Genomic DNA, 21,513 nt, shown 5'->3' with positions numbered 1-21,513 from the left:
GCTTACTGCCTAAAATTCCTCAAGCATTATTGAAAATCAATACTGCTCTTCTACACATTAAAGTTTCAAATAATACTATTGAATATATATAATAAGATCCTTTCAATTTCTTTGTATCTTTAACTGAGGTCCATTGGTGAAAATAAACTTAATCCATCTGAAGTTGTAAAACATTCATGCAAAAATAGGCTACTTAGATTTTATAGTGAAAAACCAGTAAGACTTCTTAGGGTCACCAAGAAAATCAAATCCCATTTTACCATTGCTTTATCTAGATGTTTTAAGAACTATATTAAGCTCAACACACTATCCCTGGTGGCTCAGATGGTCAAGTGTCTGTCTACGATGCGGGAGACCCAGGTTAGATTCCTGAGCTGGGAAGATCCCTTGGCGAAGGAAATGGCAATCCACTCCAGTACTACTGCCTGGAAAATCCCATGGACAGAGGAGCCTGGTAGGCTACAGTCCATGGGGACTCGCAAAAAGTCGGACACGACTGAGCAACTTCACGTTCACACTATTACTGCTATTGATACAATAGTCAGCTGCCAAATGAAATAATAAATTTTTGAGAATAGGAAGCATATAAATCTCATATTTAAACGAGGCAATGAAACTTTGTGAAATCTAGAGAGTACACATGATTTTAAAAATCTTTTCATTGCTAAGTTAGAAAAATTTATTTTCAAAATGGAAACAAAAATATGACATCCATTTTAACTATTTCTTTTAAAATCTCTTTTCTCTCACAATATTTATGTAAATATATCACATATCATTTCTATTTCCTTCATATTACTTTAATAGAATACACAATTAGTATTTTAGTTAAAAACCAGTAGCGCACACCATATTGATTCCAAATCAAAGAAGAATGACACATTAAAAAAATTTCTTAGGGGTAGAAAACAGTATAATTGAACTGACCTTTAAAAGTTCCTCTGATGTAGGGCGATCTTGAGGGATTTTCTGGAGGCAAGAATCTACAAAGTTGCGAAAATAATCAGACCTATTGTAAAGGAAAGTATCAAGTGAACATATTGCTATTTCCTTTAAAAACACACCAGCAAAACAAAGCATATGCCTACTGTTGGGAGGGGGGATGGAAATGAAATGATAAAAAAAAAGCAGATATAGATACATTTCATATATGTCTATGAAAAGTTATCTAAAGCACAGCCAATGAATCTTCTTCATTTTCCAAAGATAAATTTGCACAGATTATTTTAAATTTCTGCTCCCGCAATTAAAATACCACAGCTCATTCTATATTGAGGGAACGTTAGACAAGCCAGTATTTTCTTTTTTGCATTCAAATCTAGGATAACTTTCTTATTATTTTTCTCCCTATAAACCACCTCTCTCTCGTCTTTGCCCCTTGGATCATCGTCTGTATAGTGTGATTCAGAGTATTACTCCATTTGCTTTGGAAGCAGTACTCCGTACAGCTAAGTATTTGGTATCCCTGAGTAAATGGATATAACTTCCATTAAATCCAGAAAACCAGCTGAGATTTCTTTTTAAAACATTTAAAACACTGGAAGTCTGTAACCCATTATTATTGTAAAATGTTACGGATGAGAGTTCAAAGAGTATTAAGTAATTACTACTCCACTGGTGTTTGTCTTCAATATCTAAGTAAGATTTTAAATTCCTTATAGACAAAAAAGATTCTCTTTTGAATCCTGAAGTATCAAACACAGTGTGTAGACAATCTGTGTTCAATTTATTTATTATTTATATGTATCATAATACTAAACTCTGTGCCAAAAGATTCCTTTTATGTGTATTTACTTAAGTACTGAGACCTATGAATGTGTTAGTTAAGCCTTATCATTGGAACATTAAAATTATTTATTATTAAATTTCTTCAATAATTATTTAATTATTAATATAAATTGGCAACTAATGTATCTATCTTGAACTTTACAATATTTATTAAATATGCTGTTTATTTCCTTAGAATTTTTCAAATGTTTGATACCCATGAGGAATTAATTTCCCACTAAAATTTTCTATCACTGATGAAATCCTGGTTTTTAAAAACTGTCTCTATAAGCTTTTTACACAAATGAACTTAATTTTTCAAATCAAGGAAGCAATAGGAGAGAAAAACATTACGCAATCTGAATAATAATGTCATAATGACAGTTAGAATGATTCCAAAGTTATGAATTTATCTGGTAATTCTGATAAATCAAACCGTTTTACCTATGTCATATGCTATATAAATTATAAGCCATTCCCCAACTGAACATCACTACAGGTTGTGGCAATCGATATTTTAGTTGTAAAGTACTATGTTTAAATCATGCTATTTATCATATAATCAGGGTTACATGTGTTTCCAAAGTTCAAAAAACTAAATATTTTTTTGTAAAAAGCAAATACTTCTTGCTTCTATGTGGTATCATCTATCCTTTATTTCTGAACTGAGTCATATACCTGCTAAGAAAAGCACACATAATAAAGGATACACATGATAGAACCTGTTTTAATACTTTTTCAGTAATACATTTTACCTAATTGAAATGAAATCACTTTGACAACATTATGAAAAAGCATTTAATTTGTACAATGTTGAGTAATATATCTCTTAGCAATACTTACCATTCGTTAGACTGTAGTGTAGGGGATTCATTTTGGGCTATGTGATATAAGGCACTCATTGCATTCATATTAAATAAAGGAGGTTTCCTTTCCGCTGTAAAAGAAGAAAAATTTTCCTGTTAAAATATGTGCCTATTAAGCAGGGACACACAACTACTGTTTTTTGTGTTTTTTTTTTAAATAATTTTAAACTTCAAGTAGAGTTCAAAGAATTTTTTCAAGTCAATCAATGTGCAATAAATTGCTGGCTAGATGCTCCACCACTCCTAAATACTTTAGTGTTTACTTTCTGAAACATATTCTCATATTCTACTAAAAAAAGTAACACATCCACTAAATTAGACCTTAAACACTGATACATGACTATCATCTCATCCTCAAACCCCATTTAAGTTTCAATCAAGTATGCCAACAATGTCCTCAGTAGCAAAAGTGTCCTTTGGTCCTTTGTATCCTTCAAGGAAACTGTTTTATCTAAGTTGTTAAATTTATTAACATAAAGTTGTTCACAGTATTTCCTTATGATTCTTTTAATACCTGTAGTGATGTCATATCTTATTTCTGATAGTGCTTTGTGTCTTCTCTCTTCTTTTCCTGGTCAGTTTGACTAGAGGTTTATCAATTTTATTAATTTTCTCAAAGAAGTAGTTTTTAGTTTCACTGATGTTCTCTACTGCTTCTCTGCTTCTATTTAACTGATTTCTGCTTTGATATTTTTATTCTTTGTTATGCTTATTTTGGGTTGAATTTCCCTTTCTTTATCCAGACTCAAGGTGACAGCTGAAGTCATTACCTTGATTATTTTGAAGTATATAAGATTTTTCAATATCCCTCAATTTTGGTTGGTTCTAATGATTAAATTTGGGTCATATAACTTTGATAGAAATATCACAGAAGTAAATAATATATTTTTCAAATTTATTCTATGAGATGATATATAATTTCAAATGGTTCCATTTTTGATGGTATTCACTGATCACTTAAGGTAATCAAAAATGATGTTGAATTTTGTCTAAAGCTTTTTTCCGCATCTATTGAGATCACTGTATGACTTTTACCCTTCATTTTGTTAATGTAATGTCTCATTCTGATTGATTTGTGGATTTTGAACCATCCTTGATCCTTGGAATAAATCCCACTTGATCTTGGTGTATGATCCTTTTACTGTATCACTGCATCCAGGTAGCTAATATTTTGTTTAGGATTTGTGCATCTATGCTACTATTATTGTGTGGCTGTTGATTTCTCCCTTTAGGTCTGTTTATATTGTTTTATACATTTAGGTGATCCTATGATGGGTACATAAATATTTACAAATGTTATAACCTCTGCTGAACTGACCCTCTTTGTTACTATGTAATATTCTTGTCTCTTATTGCAGCCTCTTTTTTAATTAAAAAATTTTCTCCAGCTTTCTTGAGACATAATTAATATATAACATTGTATAAGTTTAAGGAGTGCAATGTGTTGATTGGATAGATTTATATATGGCAAATAATTCCCACCATAGCATTAGGTAACACCTCCATCCTATCACACAATTCTTATTTCCTTTTTGGTGATGAGAACATTTAAGGACCAGTCTCTTGCAACTTTCAAGTATATAATGTGGTGCTGTGATGAGGTTTACACTCAGGTAACTGACATCTTAAGATGTGACAAAAATTCCCTGGCTGTCTAGTGGTTAATACTTGGTGCTTTCGTAGCTGTGGGATGAAGTTTAGGGAACTAAGATCCTACAATTTTTGAGGGCCTGAAGCCCACCAAGCTTCTCTGTCCATGGAATTTTCCAGGCAAGAATACTGGAGTGGGTTGCCATTTCCTCCTCCACAGTCTCTGTTTTAAAGTCTACTTTGTCTGATAGTCTTTGTTTTTAAAGTCTATTTTGTCTGATATTTATAAAGTCTGTTTTGTTCGAGACTTTTGAACTATGGTGTTGGAGAAGACTCTTGAGAGTCTCTTGGACTGCATGGAGATCAAACCAGTCAATCCTAAAGGAAATCAACCCTGAATATTCATTGGAAGGACTGATGCTGAAGCCGAAGCTCCAATACTTTGGCCACCTGATCTGAAGAGGCAACTCATTAGGAAAAACCCTGATACTGGGAAAGATTGAAGGCAGGAGGAAAAGCGGACAACAAAGGACAAGAGAGTGGGATGGCATCCCTGACTCAATGGACAATAAGTCTGGGCAAGCTCCGAGAGATGGTAAAAGACAGCAAAGCCTGGCGAGCTGGAGTCTATGGGGTTGCAAAGAATTGAACATAGCTAAGAGACTGAACAAGAACCCCAGTATTCTTTTGGTTTCTATTTACATGGAATATCTTCTTCCGTTCCTCACTTTCAGTCTCCATGTGTCCCTCACATCTGGACTGAGTCTCATGTAGGCAATATATAGATGGGTTTTGTTCTTTCATCCATTCAGTCATTTCATTTCTTTTGATTGGAGAATTTAGTTTACTTACAATTAATTACTGATAAGCATATGTACCCATTACATTTTGTTAATTGGTTTCTGGCTGTTTCATAATTCCTCTGCTCCTTTCTTTTCTCTTGCTCTCCTCCCTTTGTGATCTGATGACTGTCTTTAGTGTTCAGTTTGGACTCCTTTCTCTGTATCTTTCACGTCGCAGTTTACATCCTTCTATCTTGTGTCTCCATGAACAAACTACTGTAGTTAATAGTTCTTTTATTTTCCTTCTAATCCTTTTATACCCTCAATATATACTTTTATAATCAGAAAAAGTGGTACATTTATTTTTATAAACACCATTGTATAATTATGCCTCAAAACAACAAACTAGAGATCTTCTTCATCAGATTAACTGTAATCAAACATATAAACCCACCTATGGAAAATCTTGCACTTTAAGATTTCTTGGTCATTAAGACATAAGCTATGAGATGGTCCACTGCTTTAAACATAGTTCCATTTATATGCAACAGAACAAAGTGTATGCATAAAATCAAACTGCTACAATATGTGGGCAGACACATAGATTCACATATCTAACTCAAAGTAGTAAGGACCTCAGGTAAAGGTAAGTAACTCATAAATGCTTTAGAGACCATCTGTAGATGGCAAATCTAGCAATCACACATATAATCAGGGGTTTAACAAGTATTTGTTAATATTAACACAATTATACAGTGGGGAATTATTTAAGATCTAATTTAACAGAGCAAATATAATATATATATAACCTAATGTATATATTATATATAACCTATATACATAACCTAATATATATATCAGATAATCAAAATGAAACCTTTAAAATATATTGCTCCCTGTAGCGACCAACATAAAAAATAAAAAGCTGTAGTTTGGTATAGAAATGGAGGTAAAACACAGATCAAAACTTACTACATAGTAATAAAGAACATGCTTACCTAATTCAATACATGTTATACCAAGAGACCATACATCTACTTTTCCATCATACTGTCCTTCATCCATGGCTAAAATTACTTCTGGGGCCATCCTAAAAAACAAAATGTCATTTAAATTAAAGTTAAAAAAAATGTATGCTACTCTTTCAAAATGTAATGACTATCTATATGGAAAACACTTGTGTGGATTCCTGGCAAGACATCTAGACGTAATAATTTTGAAAAAGAGAAATAAATGCATTACAGGTTGTGAGGTAAATATTTAACTTTGCCTGTATAGTGTGAGACTCATTCTCACCATCTATCATGATCATGTAACAGCATCCTAAAGGAAGGATGCCTGAGAGCAAGGCTGTATTCTGCATCTGTTCAAGTTTGCAGGTTCAAATATTGTATTCCTTTAGGCCAGTGAGTCTCAAACATTTTGGTCTCAAGATTCCATCTGATTTTTGCTTGAAAGAGGGAATTTTATCACTGGCACTGAATACTATCAGTTGTTTCCCTTGAAATGACAAGCTCACTCCACGTATTTCAGAAAGTATCTGTCACATTATCCAACAATGAATAACCATAGCTTGTCAGTCTTCTTTCAAATTAGAATAGTGTTCCAAAGTGGCTAGGGTAGCTGATAACTAAAATCATCACAAAATTATTAACTTTATAACCAACCAACATGAGTCTTGGTTATAAAATGAAACACGGGACTTCCCTGGCAGTTCAATTAAAACTCCACGCTCCCAGACCAGAGAGATCAACATGGCCAAAAAAAGCTAATTCCTGTCTTTCAGTTCACTCCCTCAGTCGTGTCCGACTCTTTGCAGCTCCATGGACTGCAGCACGCCAGGCTTTCCTACCCATCATCAACTCCCAGAGCTTGCTCAAACTCATGTCCATCGAGTCAGTGATGCCATCCAACCACCTCATCCTCTGTCATCCCCTTCTCCCACCTTCAATCTTTCCCAGTATCAGGGTCTTTTCCAATGAGTCAGTTATTTGCATCAAATGGCCAAACTATAGGAACTTCAGCTTTAGCATAAGTCCTTCTAATGAATACTCAGGACTGATTTCCTTTAGGACTGACTGGTTTGATCTCCTTGCAGTCCAAGGGACTCTCAAGAGTCTTCTCCAACACTACAGTTCAAAAGCATCAATTGTTCAGTGCTCAGCTTTCTTTATAGTCCAACTCTCACATCCATACATGACTACTGAAAAAACCATAGCTTTGACTAGACAGACCTTTGTTCGCAAAGTAACGTCTCCGCTTTTTAATATGCTGTCTAGGTTGGTCATAGCTTTGCTTCCAAGGAGCAAGCATCTTTTAATTTCATGGCTGCGGTCACCATCTGCAATGATTTTGGAGCCCAGGAAAATAAAGTCTCTCACTGTTTCCATCATTTCTCCATCGATTTGCCATAGAGTGATGGGACTGGATGTCATTATCTTCGTTTTTTGAGTGCCGAGTTTTAAGTCAGCTTTTTCACTCTCCTCTTTCACTTTCATCAAGAGACTCTTTAGTTCTTCATTTTCTGCCATAAGAATGGTGTCATCTGCTTATCTGAGGTTACTGATATTTCTCCTGGCAATCTTGATTCCAGCTTGTGCTTCATCCAGCCCAGAATTTCTCATGAAATACTCTGCATATAAGTGAAATAAGCAGGGTGACAATATACAGCCTTGACATATTCCTTTCCCCATTTGGAACCAGTTCGTTGTTCCAGGTCCAGTTCTAACTGTTGCTTCTTAATCTGCATACAGATTTCTCAGGAGGTGGGTCAGGTGATCTGGTATTCCCATCTCTTTCAGAATTTTCCACAGTTTGTTGTGATCCACACAGTCAAAGGCTTTGGCATAATCAATAAAGCAGATGTTTTTCTGGAACTCTCTTGCTTTTTCCATGATTCAGCAGATGTTGGCAATTTGATCTCTGGTTCCTCTGCCTTTTCTAAAACCAGCTTGAACATCTGGAAGTTCACAGTTCACATACTGTTGAAGCCTGGCTTGGAGAATTTTGAGCATTACTTTACTAGCATGTGAGATGAGTGCAACTGTGCAGTAGTTGGCACATTCTTTGTCATTGCCTTTCTTAGGGACTGGAATGAAAACTGACCTTTTCCAGTCCTGTGGCCACTGCTGACTTTTCCAGATTTGCTGGCATATTGAGTGCAGCACTTTCACAGCATCATCTTTTAGGATTTGAAATAGCTCAACTGGAATGCCATTACCTCCACTAGCTTTGATAGTAGTAATGCTTCCTAAGGCCCACTTGACTTTGCATTCCAAGATGTCTGGCTCTAGGTGAGTGATAACACCATCGTGGTTATCTGGGTCATGAAGATCTTTTTTGTATAGTTCTTCTGTGTATTCTTGCCACCTCTTCTTAATATCTTCTGCTTCTGTAAGGTCTACACCATTTCTGTCCTTATTGTGCCCATCTTTGCATGAAATGTTCCCTTAGGAGCTGTAATTTTCTTGAAGACATCTCTAGTCTTTCCCATTTATTGTCTTCCTCTATTTCTTTGCACTAATCACTGAAGAAGCCTTTTTTAATCTCTCCTTGCTATTCCTTGGAACTCTGTATTCAAAGGGGATATCTTTCCTTTTCTCCTGTCTTTAACTAGGATCTAATGTTCCTATGATACTTTACCTTTTACTTCGTATGTAATTTGGTATTAAGCAGTTGCTGACTGCATCAGTAAGATTATTACCAGGTACACTTGTATATGTGGGTAGCAGGTACCCATGTGCATTTGTGAAAAGACATATAAATATGAGCTTAGTTCCTGTGTTTTAAATGTACTATAAACAAATTTTAAAATATATTCACTTTATTGTAAACTTTCTATTGTCAATAGCAGGGTATTTCCAATGTGTTCTTTAAGATGTTGAAGTAAGTTTGAGAAATTATAGTTAGGAAAAATTAAATGAGTAATTTTTTATTGCAGAACATTTGAGGGTCTTTTTAATATTTAATATACTGACGTCTAAAGAGGGGAAGCACTAAGAAATATCATTCACTCACAGAACCCTTTTTTATAGAGAAGAGGACACTCTATCTAAACAAGGTTTTTACATAAGAAATTTTTGGTCATCTAGAGTAGTGGTCTTCAAATTTTTTTATTCATTATTTACCTTCAGTTAATTTATAAAACCTATGTATCCCTTGCACATTTTTGAACTGATATATAAATTTTATAAATAGTTGCAAAGGATATAATGCACAGTATATGTCCACACATACACACAGAGTATATATGCTTTAAAGATACTCAAAACTTGGGGTTGCAGAATTAGTTCACCCAATTTGTTAAAAACACTGCTGTGTAATATAATTAGCAAAGGCAGTCTTCATGGTCATATCAATCAGTTAAACCAGAATCACTTTGTGCCAGAAAATATGAATTCAATGCAAATAACATGTTAATGCATCCCCATGACAACCACGTCACAGTTATAAATTCTACACTAGAAAAAGAGAAGGGAAGGGGGATAACTGGGGAGAAAGAAAAAGCAAGGGGTAAAAGGAACAGAAGAGAGATGACTGGAAAGGTACAAGGACTTGCCAAGAGTTTGTGTCCTGACTCTTCAATATATCTGACAGATCCTATATGTTCTCAAATTGTTCCTCTGGTGTTACTTTGAGGCTTTGACATTCCAGAGCAATGAATCATTGCAATACTCAGGGTGGGTCAGAAGCCTTTCTTTTATAAAGCAGAAGGGAGATTTGAAAGGCAGGTGAAAAGATGACATAGTGGGCCTACAACACCACTTTCAGTATACAGAGAGAAAGAGGACACATTTGAAAGCTGAAGATCTAGAAAAGACTCTTAGAGTCCCCTGGACCGCAAGGAGATCAAATCAGTCAATCCTAAAGGAAATCAACCCTGAATATTCATTGGAAGGATTGATGCTGAAGCTCCAATGCTTTGGCCACCTTATGTGAAGATCCAACTCATTAGACCCTGAGGCTGGGAAAGACTGAAGAAGAGGGAGCAGCAGCATGAGATGGTTAGATAGCATCACCAACTCAGTGGACATGAATGTGAGAAAACTCCAGGAGATAATGGGGGACAGGGGAGCCCAGCGTGCTGCAGTCCATGGGGTTGCAAAGAGTCGGACATGACACAGCAACTGAGTAACAAACTTAGATGATGTCTAAAATTTCTTTCAAACTTAGGGGAGAGAGGAAGAGAGGGAGAGGTGAATGCATAGGGCAGGACAGACCATGTGATAATATTGTCGGGCTGAGTGACTGGTAGATAAGGGTTCGTTATACTTCCACCAAGTGTTATGTATCTTTAAAATTCTCCATAATAAAAATAGAAACAAAAAAACTCCAGAGAACTCCAAGTCCACTACCAGTCTTCAGGTATTCTTAGTATGAAGATCAATGATATACAGCAAACATAAATCTAAAGAAAATACAAAAATTTCCACTTAACATTTCTAGCTTCTCCCCACTTGAATTTTTATTAAATGTCCCCACACCCAACATGATGCAAGTAACAGAAAAGAATGTAGAAAGAGGCAAATTTTAAAAATTGGGGGATGTAAAGGGAGCACTCCAAATCTGTATTTGAAACTAACTATAATATTTAAACTTAAAATGTCCAAAATAACATTTTATTTTCAGGAAAAAGATAAGATACCTTAAAAAATGCACAACCATATACAACCACACACAATTTCAATTATGAGGATCAAATCCAGATAAGATTATTCTTACCAATATGGTGTTCCCACAAAAGAATTGGCAGGAGATGCCATGGAAGCAGATCCAAAGTCAGCAAGTTTCACCTGGCCTGGCTCTGTCAGAAGGATATTTCCTGCTTTGATATCTCTGAGTTTAAAGAACACAAAAAATTATTTCTCTTTCCTTCACTGGACTGTGTAAAACCAGGATAAAAATAAAATAAAAATTCGTAAAATAGAAAAGGAGAAATCAAGATAATTAAGTCCTAGGATAATCTCTCAATTGGGGTAGAATTAAGATCTAAAATAGAAAACAAAAAATACAAAATTCCTACTTAGTAACAATTTTGTAAAAGAGGCAAAACAGCAATAGAAGACAGAAATTCAGGTGATTAAAGTATAAAGTCTATAATTTGAGGTCCTGTTTATTGGTACAAATATGATTTTAAGTGGCTTTAAAAATTAAATTTAAATAGCTGACCACTCCCTTACAATGGTAAGATTTCTGAGCAGTCTACTTACTATAAAAGAAAAAGAAAAGAAAAGCATTTCATGTCCCCAATCATTTCCAAACCTTAGGATAGTTTTCCTAACTAAATATAAAATGAAAACAAAGATTTGGATAATGTAATATCCATGATTGTAGAAAACTACAGATATTTATAAAATGGGACTGTAAGTCCAATGAGCACCATAACATACAATTATCCTTTCAAAAACAGAAAAACTAAGTTCTTAAGCACTTACTATAGTACAGTTCTTACCACAGCACTGTAGCAAACATAAATTAATCTATGTTCCTTCTATTCATTTCTTTTTTTAAGTGAAGGGGTACTTTAGGGAATTCTCTGGTGGTCCAGTGGGTAGAACTTAGCACTATCACTGCTGTGAGCCCAGGTTCTACTCCTGCAGGGGAACTAAGATCCCACAAGCCATGAAGCGCAAAGAAGTTAGGTTATAATTCCAAATCTTCTACTCACTTATTTACTAGTATGAAATTTCTCCTGGACCTTACTCTAGGACCTGATGCTACTATAAAGTTTAACATGTATTCCCTGATTCACATATATAATCAAAACATGCTAATTTTCTTCTAAAATAGGCAAAGCTAATATCAACGCCTAAAATGCATTATAGAATTGCTTAAAGTTACTATTCATTATCAAGGATCATCGAGGATTAATACTCAAAAGCATAAAAAGTATTAAGTATCTTTTATTTCTCAGAAGCATGGAATGAATGGAATAAATCTGGCATTATCATGTACCAGGAATTCAGAAGATTTAGGTTTAGTTCTCATCTAAATCTATCTGGCTTTGTAAACTTTGAGAAATTAGTCACAAATTGGGAGATCAGTTTCTTATAAGACTATGTAACCCTTATTGTCCTTTCCATTCCCCAAATTAAATGACTCCACAATTAAATTTCTACCACAAATCTATAAAGCGTACATACAGGCAATATCTAAGAGAGATTAAGGTTTGATTCCAGACTATCCTTACAAAGCGAGTATGCAATAAAGCAAGTCATGTGAATTTTCTGGCCTCTCAGTGCATGTAACAGTTATGTTTACACTACAGTGTAGGCTCCTTAGTGTGCAATAGCCTTACTTTAAAAAACAATGTACATAACTTAATGTTAAAATATTTTACTGCTAAAAAATGCCAAAACAATCATAATGGTAACATCAACGATCACTGATCACAGATCACCATAACAAAAAGAAGGATGAAAAAGTCTGAAATACTGTGAGAATTATCAAAATGTGCCAGAAATATAAAGTGAGCAAATGCTGTTGGAAAAATGGCACTGAAAGACTTGCTTGACACAAGATTGCTACAGACTTTCAATTTGTAAAAACAAAATAACAGTGAAGTGAAATGAAGCAAAGCACAATAAAATGTATGCCTGTACTTCAGAAAGTCTGGCATCATGTATAGACAAAGATAAAACTTATCTTAAACAGAGAGATCAAGTGTACCAGTATGTTGTTCGTAACATGGACAATCTAAAAAACGAGTTTAGAAGAAATGCTTTTATTTGGCTATAACCAACAAAATTTCAGGGTTAGTAAGTTTCAGGGTTGGTAAATGCAACAAGTCATTGCTTATTAGTATATAATAATTTTCAAAGTACTTACCTATGGATCATGGTATGAGAATGTAAGTAGGCTAATCCCTGGAGAGCACCATGTGTAATTGCTGCTATTTCCACTTCTTGTAATGGCTTTTTGTGAACTTAAAAAAAAGTTATTTGAAAATACTTTTTATTTTTGTTTAAAGATAAATATGCATACCTAATATACAGGGCAATTTTTACAAACTAACACCGTGCAAGAAGGGATATTCTCCCCAAGATAATAAAATAAGCCTACTGAACTTTACAACTAGTATATAGCTGTACCTAGCTGTTGAAGTATAGTTCACAACCAATTTTTGACTAACCTGACAACAAATAAACAATTACTTGGTGACTACAAAAACAAAAATAATAAATGTTCTCCCTTTATTCTCATATACCTTCACTGTGAACAGAAGAACAGATTAAGGTGAATGACAAAGAATACAAAAAAAACTTCAGTCATAATGAGAGAAAAAGATCACCTTTTTTATGCTACTATATAATATTTAATGATGACAGTGCATATTATGCTGAGAACATAGAAAAGTTTAAGATTTTTATTCTTTCTGAAAAATCTGAACATTATTTAAGAAATTTCTCACTGAATTCTCATTTTATCATGCTAATATTATTTTTTCTTAATAATTAAAGGAAACCTACCTTCTAGTAAATCTGAAGCAGATCCTAAACAATATTCCATTACAAGCTACATGGGAAGAAAAGTTATGAAAGCATTAAAATATATTATTAAAAGATTCAATTTGAGATTAAATAAATTTACCAAAGAGTTCAAGAAGACAGCTTAAAGCAAAACAAATCCTAGTCACCATTTACCTTAAAAAAATGAATATTTATGTATTTAGTAATTTGTCAAATGTGGAAGTAGTGTTAATGGTACATTACTCTTTTATAATACCAACATTCAATTACTTGTACAAGATGTGTATTTCAGATGTAACTACTACTAAAATTATAAAGGAATATACATATGCTGTTACTATTAATCTATAGTATATAGTATGCAGCAATACTGAAAATTGCTAGGAAGCAAAAAACCGTTCTCTGAAACTATATATACAAAGCTTAGGTTACAGATAAAGCAAACACAGAGCATCCTGAGGATCTTCTACATGCTAGGTAAATCCTCACAACTACCTTATAAGGAAGACCCTATCACTATGCTTATTTTACAAATGGAGAAACTTGAGAGACAGAGAGGTAATCTCCCCAAAGTCACTTTAAAAAAAAAAAAAAAGGTCAAAGTTTTCTTTAACCACAGCCTTGTATTTGAGTACCACCATGACCACAATCAAAATTAAACTGGATGAAAATGCACCCAAGGTCACAAATTTAAGTTCAGTATACTAAAATGAAAATTAATTGTGACTAATTACTCAAAATAAGGACTCATTCTTATTTAAAGAAAATTTGCCTTTCTCTTAAAAAATACAGTTATTACGCCCATACTGCTACAATATTACTACCATTATCACCTGAATGGTAACAATGGGGCAAAATTAATTCCCACTTCTTATAACAAAGTGTCTCAACTCTCTAACATTAGTTATTATTCAGCCAAGGAATCATAACCAGTTTAAATTTCACCAGGACTCATCAGGACTTCACCAAGATCTTTGTGGTTAAATAGATTACATTTATGTCAAAGATATGCATCCTCAAATAACAGAACTGCTTTCACGAATGTCTGATAAACCATTTGAAGAATGATATTACTAAAAATGTCTGAGAACATTTTACTAGGTACATGAAAGGTTAGCTAAATCTCTGCAATAAATTTGCAAAACCTGTATTATCTTCTTTGCCTAGGTTTCTAGGAAAAGCTGCTCCTCCTCTCAATAAGAACTAACATTTCAGCCAAGTAAAATTATAGCAAGGGGAAAGAATATACCTACCCATGCTGTGTGCTCACGTAAATAGCAGCCTTTGTATTCTATACTGTTGGGATGTTTTATTCTTTGTAGAAACCTGACTTCCTTAATAATATCCTGCCATTTCTGTGGGGAGGGAAAAAAAAATGAATAAAGGAAAAAATTATGAACAGCTGCTTTTCCTTAGCAAGTTATATAAGAAAAAAATAATTATTAGACTAAGTCGGGTTATCAAGGACAAACAACTTTACCTGTAATATTTAAATATCAAAATAATAAATTGTAAACTTATGTTTATATAGTATATAACTCAATTTACACAACTTATAAAATTATTCCATTCAGGGTAGGACAAATTTTAGTTTTGTAAAACTTACCATAAATGGGTCTTATTAAAATTTTACAACCACACATCAGATATGTTGATGAAAACTATATACCATATTTAGTGATTTTTCTTCAAAAGTTCAACTTCACTTTCTTAACTGTAGCTTTTTGGTGTATAATTTACATAGCACAAAGTTCATCTATTGTGTTTTTGGCTTATGTTGTCTGCCAAACATTAAAGTTTAGTTTGCTTTTTAAATTCAAATGAAGATTTTAAACCCCTAAGTGCACACCTTCTAAAATAAAATATTAAGAGAATAATTCATTACTATATGGGAAAGTGGAAACAGTGTCAGACTTGCAGCCATGAAATTAAAAGACGCTTACTCCCTGGAAGGAAAGTTATAACCAACCTAGATAGCATATTCAAAGGCAGAGACATTACTTTGCCAACAAAGATCCATCTAGTCAAGGCTATGGTTTTTCCAGTGGTCATGTATGGATGTGAGAGTTGGACTGTGAAGAAGGCTGAGCGCTGAAGAATTGATGCTTTTGAACTGTGGTGTTGGAGAAGACTCTTGAGAGTCCCTTGGACTGCAAGGAGATCCAGCCAGTCCATTCTAAAGGAGATCAGTCCTGGGTGTTCTTTGGAAGGACTGATGCTGAAGCTGAAACTCCAATACTTAGGCCACCTCACGCAAAGAGTTGACTCACTGGAAAAGACCTTGATGCTGGGAGGGATTGGGGGCAGAAGGAGAAGGGGATGACAGAGGATGAAATGGCTGGACAGCATCACCGACTCGATGGACATGAGTTAGGGTGAACTCCGGGAGGTGGTGATGGACAGGGAGGCCTGGAGTGCTGTAATTATGGGATCACAAAGAGTCGGACACGACTGAGCAATTGAACTGAACTGAACTGATATGGGAAAGTTCAGAGGAAAAAAAAAAAACAGTATAAAAACATTTTCCTACATATTTTACTAACAGCATTCCTCAATGACACATACCAAGAAATACACATAAACCTTCAGTTATAAGCTACTCCATGACAACCTTAGACACTTAGGCCATGTCCTAAACATAGTTACTCTTAAGAAGCAACCAGAGAACTAAGAAGACAGGATACTAGGTCCATATCCAGAGACTCCAGAGGTTTGGCAGGTGTAGGATAGGAACTAGGGGTCTATTTTTTGTCCTTGTTTTAGTTTTCAATCTTTATCATTGACTCGGGCCATATTTCCAAAGCCAGGGAAACTAGCATAATAGAAAACTTTAGAAAATGTTTTGTACTAGAATGTAAGACCACATAATTCCAATGTTATTTCATAAGCCCTCAACAAAATAAAGCAAAATATGTTTTATATAAAAGCAAAATATATTCACAATGTTTTATATAAAATGTGTAAAATATAAATGCTAAACTCAGAAAATGTTTCACAGCTTTTAAATTTCAAATTTGAATGATATTTGACACTTTTAAAACAAAACAAAACCCAGCATTTTTTCAGTGTAAAATAATGTCAAGAAGGACATTAGTGTTAGATGAGAAAAGATGACTTCTAAATGAAACTTTTTGTTGTAGGTGTGACTAATCAAACAGATTCCAACACAGTACAAGTACACCTATGAAAGCTATTTCTAAAGTTGTGTTACAGAATGGAAAATAAAAGAGAGTAACCGTGTAAGAAATTGAGTTTTTAAGGTATCAAAATGATGGAACAGTAATATAATAGTGTTATTGTACTCATAGTATGATCACCATGAAAACAAGATTTATCATAAAATAATGAAATTCCAAACAAGTAGAAAACAAAAGTCTTTAAAAGTTAAAGACTAATCCAGCAATTTCAACTCTGAGCAAACACCTAAAAGTTTGTACAGAAACTAAGGACTCAAAAAAAGTATTTGCATAACCTATGTTTATATTGGCATTATTCACAATAACAAGGCAGCAACAGAAACCTAAGCATTCACTTACAGATGAATGGATAGATAAACAAAATGTGGTATTTTACACACACACACACACACACACACACACACACACACACACACAGGAATATTACTCAGCTTTAAAAAGGATGGAAATTTCGATACATACCACAACATGGATAAACTCTGAGAACACTATGTTAAGTAAAATGAGCCAGTCACAAAAGGACAAATGCATGATTTCACTTACATGAGATACTTAGTCAAATTTATACAGACAGAAAGTAGAATAGTGATTTCCAGGGGCTGAGGGCAGGAGGGAATGGGGAGTTGCTATTTAATGGGCAAAGCATTTTAGTCTTTTAAGATGAAAAAGAGCTCTGGAGATGAGTGGTGCTGATGGATACAAAACAATACGAATGTCCTTAATGCCAGTGAACTGAATACTTGAAAATGATTACAATGGTAAATGTGTTATATGTATTTTACCACAATTAAAAATAATTATGTTGAAAAATTAAAGACTTACAGATCCCAGTTTTTAAAAACAGACTATATTACACAAAATAAATTCATGTCATTAAATATACTGAAAAGCATTAATCATAATATTAATGAACTAAAGTATACTTAGCATAGTATTAATAATTGTATTTAAAAATTTTTTCAGACTAGTTTTTTAAAATCAGCCCTTAATTTCCAAATCATTAAAAAAATTACATCCAATATAATTTACTATTAAATGCATCTTATTCTAGTTTACTCCTTTAGAAACTGATAATCCTTTTATGGTAGAATAATATATTATACCACAGTTTAAGAAAATGAGAAACTGGGCCAAGTTGGGAAGCTTCTAAGATGCCAGTAATGTGCTGATAATGGGCTCTAGGTACAAGTTAAATGGGTACACTCAGTTTGTGAAAAAAAAAAATAGACTGAGATATACTCTTAAAATTTATACATACTTTCAGGTATGTTATACTTTTAGAAAAACGTTCAAAATATCCTCAATTAAAAATAGCATGTCTTTTTCTAGCATGTGAATAATAATGTAAATATTTCACTTACCTCAGTGGACTGCTTTCCACTGTAAGACATTTTCTTGATAGCCACCACTTCATTGGTGCGCACATCTCGAGCCTCAAAAAAAAACAAAGAAAAGATTATTGTAAAAATTAACAATCTGGGCAATAATTCCTTTGAGAATAAAAGCATTCATAAGCTACCTGTCAAAAAGCACATCAAAACTGACTTTGAAGAACATTAAAAACACCACCAATAACCATATAGTGAAACTTATCAAATCATCCAGGAGCTGGTACTTTGGAAAGAAATATAAAGCAGGGTTTAACTTTCAGAGATCTAGTTAAGGATAAAACAGAAATTTGAACAGCACTGTAACAAAGAGACAACGTGAGACTAGTATATATACATACAAGCCTATGCTAATCAATTTTCAAACTGCAATGAAATGGACAATTTTCTAGGAAGAAATAAATTACTTCAATTGATCTAAAGAAAATATGAGTAAAAGCAACAATGGTGCCAGACTGAAAAGAACATCAGTGAACTATCTTTAAAGTACTCTCGGGTGGGGAGTTTCTTGGCGGTCCAGTGGTTAGACTCTGTACTTTCACTGTGGAAGGTGTGGGTTTGATCCCTGAAGTCCATGGAATTCTCCAGGCCAGAATACTAGAGTGGGTAGCCTTTCCCTTCTCCAGGGGATCTTCCCAACCCAGGGATCGAACCCAAGTCTCCCACATTGCAGGCAGATTCTCTACCAGCTCATCCACAAAGGAAGCCCAAGAATCCTGGAGTGGCTAGTCTATCCCTTCTCCAGCGTATATTCCCAACCCCAGAACTGAACCAAGGTCTCCTGCATTGCAGGTGGATTCTTTACCAACTGAGCTATCAGAGAAACCCAAATAAAGACAAGAAAACTCTAGAAATTTTTAAAGTATTATAAAGCGTTAGAAGAATTTTTCATTTAGATAAAATATACTATACTTACAGAAATGCCAAAGATTGTTACTAGAAAAAATTTCATAATTTACCACATTTTTGTAAAGGGGGAAATATATAAGCACTTCATAAATGCTGAAAATGCAGAAAGGGCCCCACTCTGAATGTATTCAAATGTGAAAAAGGCCACACTCTTAGAAAACACAGATTAGAAATATAGATTCTTAACATGATGAAAATGAAAGTCGCTCAGTAGTGTCCGACTCTTTGCGACCCCATGGACTATACACAGTCCATGGAATTCTCTAAGCCAGAATACTGGAGTGGGTAGCCTTTCCCTTCTCCAGGGGATCGTCCCAACTCAGGGATCAAACCCAGGTCTCCCACATTGTAGGCGGATTTTTTACCACAAGGGAAGCCCAAGAATACTGGAGTGGGTAGCCTATTCCTTCTCCAGGGGATCTTCCCCACCTAGGAATTGAACCAGGGTCTCCTGCATCACAGGCAGATTCTTTACCAACTAAGCTACCAGGGAAGCCCTTTCTTAACATGATAAACCACCTCTATTGTAAACAACTATTAATCAGGCTTAAGACAAAACTGCTAAAATGCTATCACAATTATTATTTAACAGTGCTAAAGTCAGCCTGAAAAAAAGTAACAAAATGTAACAGGAAAGAACTAGAAGTTCCAGTTTCTAACTAACTAGAAAAGAAAAAGCCAAACTCCTATGTGTTAAAAAATTATAATCTATATATTAAGACAGTATATGAGAATAGCTGCAAAATAATTAAAGTGGATTCACTAAAAGCATCAGAACCACCTCAAAACATTTTTTGGAAGAACGCATCTTCAGTGCAGATTTTAAGGAGTTCCCAAAGATAAAACTTCTAAATTATTTTATAGTGATGGCTGCTAAACTCATATTTACTGATAATGATTAAAATGCACACAAAAAATCGGTGAACTTATGGTATATAATTTATACTTTAAAAAAGACAGCGCATCTGTAAATTATATCTCAAGAGTGGCCTTAAAAAAAAAGACTGTTAAGTGGGCCCTGGGAAATTTAATCACATTCCAATTTCAATTACCAGTAAATTGGTTAGGAAATTGGCACCACTTATTGTAATGGGTGAATCAGATCTATCCACAGAAGCTCTGGCTTGAATATATAATACATTTATTTTTCCAAAATATTCTCTGCTTATCTACGAACCCCTTTATTTTAATCAACATTTCTAAACAGCTATATTCCTTTCTTTTGTAACAGTTGAGATATACTTTACATACCATACAATTTTGGCATTTAGAATATTCACAGATACATGCAACCAACACTAAGCCAATTTTAGAACTTTCATCACCTCAAAAAGAAAGTCCAAATTGTTCATTTAGAAATAGTTAAAGTGGTAAACGTTGTGTGTACTGTACAATAAAAATCTTTTCCATTAACAAAAGAAGATAGAAACTCCATACCCTTTAGCTAACACCTTCCTGTCCCTTTTCCCTGCCCGTGCAACGCCAAGCACCAACTAATCTACTTTTCTGTCTCTCTAGAGATTTGCCCTTTCTGGACATTTCATATAAATGAAACCAGGTAATATGTGGTCTTTTGTGACTGACTCTTTTCAAGATTCATGACTAATGATACTGAGCATCTTTTCATGCACTTCTTAGCTATTAATACATCTTTCTTGGAGAAATGTCAATTCATTTTTAAATTAGATTGTTTTTTGATTGATTTAGAAGAGTTCTTTACATATTCTAGACACAAGTCCCTTATCAGATTATGGATATATGATTTACAATTTTTCTGCTCCTATTCTGTAGGCTGCCTTTTCACTACTTTGAAGCATAAAACTTTTATTTTTGATTACAGTCAATTTGTTTTTTTCTTTTGTTGCTCATGATGCTGGTGCCACATTTAAGAATCCTTTGCCTAGCCCTGTATTTTCTTCTAAGAATTTTACAGTTCTAACTGTGACATTCAGGTCTTTGGTCCATTTTGAGCTAATTTTTCTATACTACGAGGTATGTGTGAGGTGTGTGCATGTTTGTGCTCAGTTGCTTCAGTTGTGCCCAACTTTTTGTGATCCCATGGACTGTAGCCCACCAGGGTCCTCTGTCCATGAGCTTCCCCAAGCAAGAATACCGGAGTGGGTTGCCCTTTCCTTCTCCAGGGGATCTTCCTGACCCAGAGACTGAACCATCTCTCTGGGTCTCCTGCACTGGCAGGCAGGTTTTTTACCACTAGTATCTCTGGGGAAGCCCAGGCTACTCTCCAGTTGCGGTGCACAGGCTTCTCATTGCGATGGCTTCTCCTGGGTTGTGGAGCACAGGCTCTAGGCACATGGGCTACAGTAGTTGCTGCATGTGGGCTGAGTAACTGCAGCTCACCGGCCTAGTTGCTTGGGGGCATGTGGGATCTTCTGGACCAGGGATCAAACTGGTGTCCCCCTGCATTGCAAGGTGGACTCTTAACCACTGGACCACCAGGGAAGCCATAAACTGCTATACTTTTAATTGGCCAAAGCTTAATTTAAAAGTGGGTACACTAAATACAATGTAGTATTCAGGACTGGATT

At 34.6% G+C, this 21,513-nt stretch overlaps 1 protein-coding gene across 1 annotated transcript in view; it reads right to left on the bottom strand.

The window, feature by feature from the left end:
- The window catches only part of TAOK1 (TAO kinase 1), a 107,387-nt gene that overhangs the window by 34,985 nt on the left and 50,889 nt on the right, over positions 1–21,513 (bottom strand). Inside the window, exons 3-10 of the mRNA XM_018064345.1 lie at positions 18,032–18,103; positions 14,727–14,828; positions 13,474–13,519; positions 12,833–12,929; positions 10,727–10,840; positions 6,004–6,095; positions 2,611–2,704; positions 928–1,009 (exon numbers count right to left, since the gene is read on the bottom strand). Coding sequence (XP_017919834.1) covers positions 928–1,009; positions 2,611–2,704; positions 6,004–6,095; positions 10,727–10,840; positions 12,833–12,929; positions 13,474–13,519; positions 14,727–14,828; positions 18,032–18,103 — 699 coding nt within the window. The remainder of the gene's footprint in view (positions 1–927; positions 1,010–2,610; positions 2,705–6,003; positions 6,096–10,726; positions 10,841–12,832; positions 12,930–13,473; positions 13,520–14,726; positions 14,829–18,031; positions 18,104–21,513) is intronic.

This window comes from Capra hircus, chromosome 19, assembly GCF_001704415.2.
Source record: "Capra hircus breed San Clemente chromosome 19, ASM170441v1, whole genome shotgun sequence".
Classification (NCBI taxonomy): Eukaryota; Metazoa; Chordata; class Mammalia; order Artiodactyla; family Bovidae; genus Capra; species Capra hircus.
This window is presented reverse-complemented; position numbering and strand designations above follow the sequence as displayed.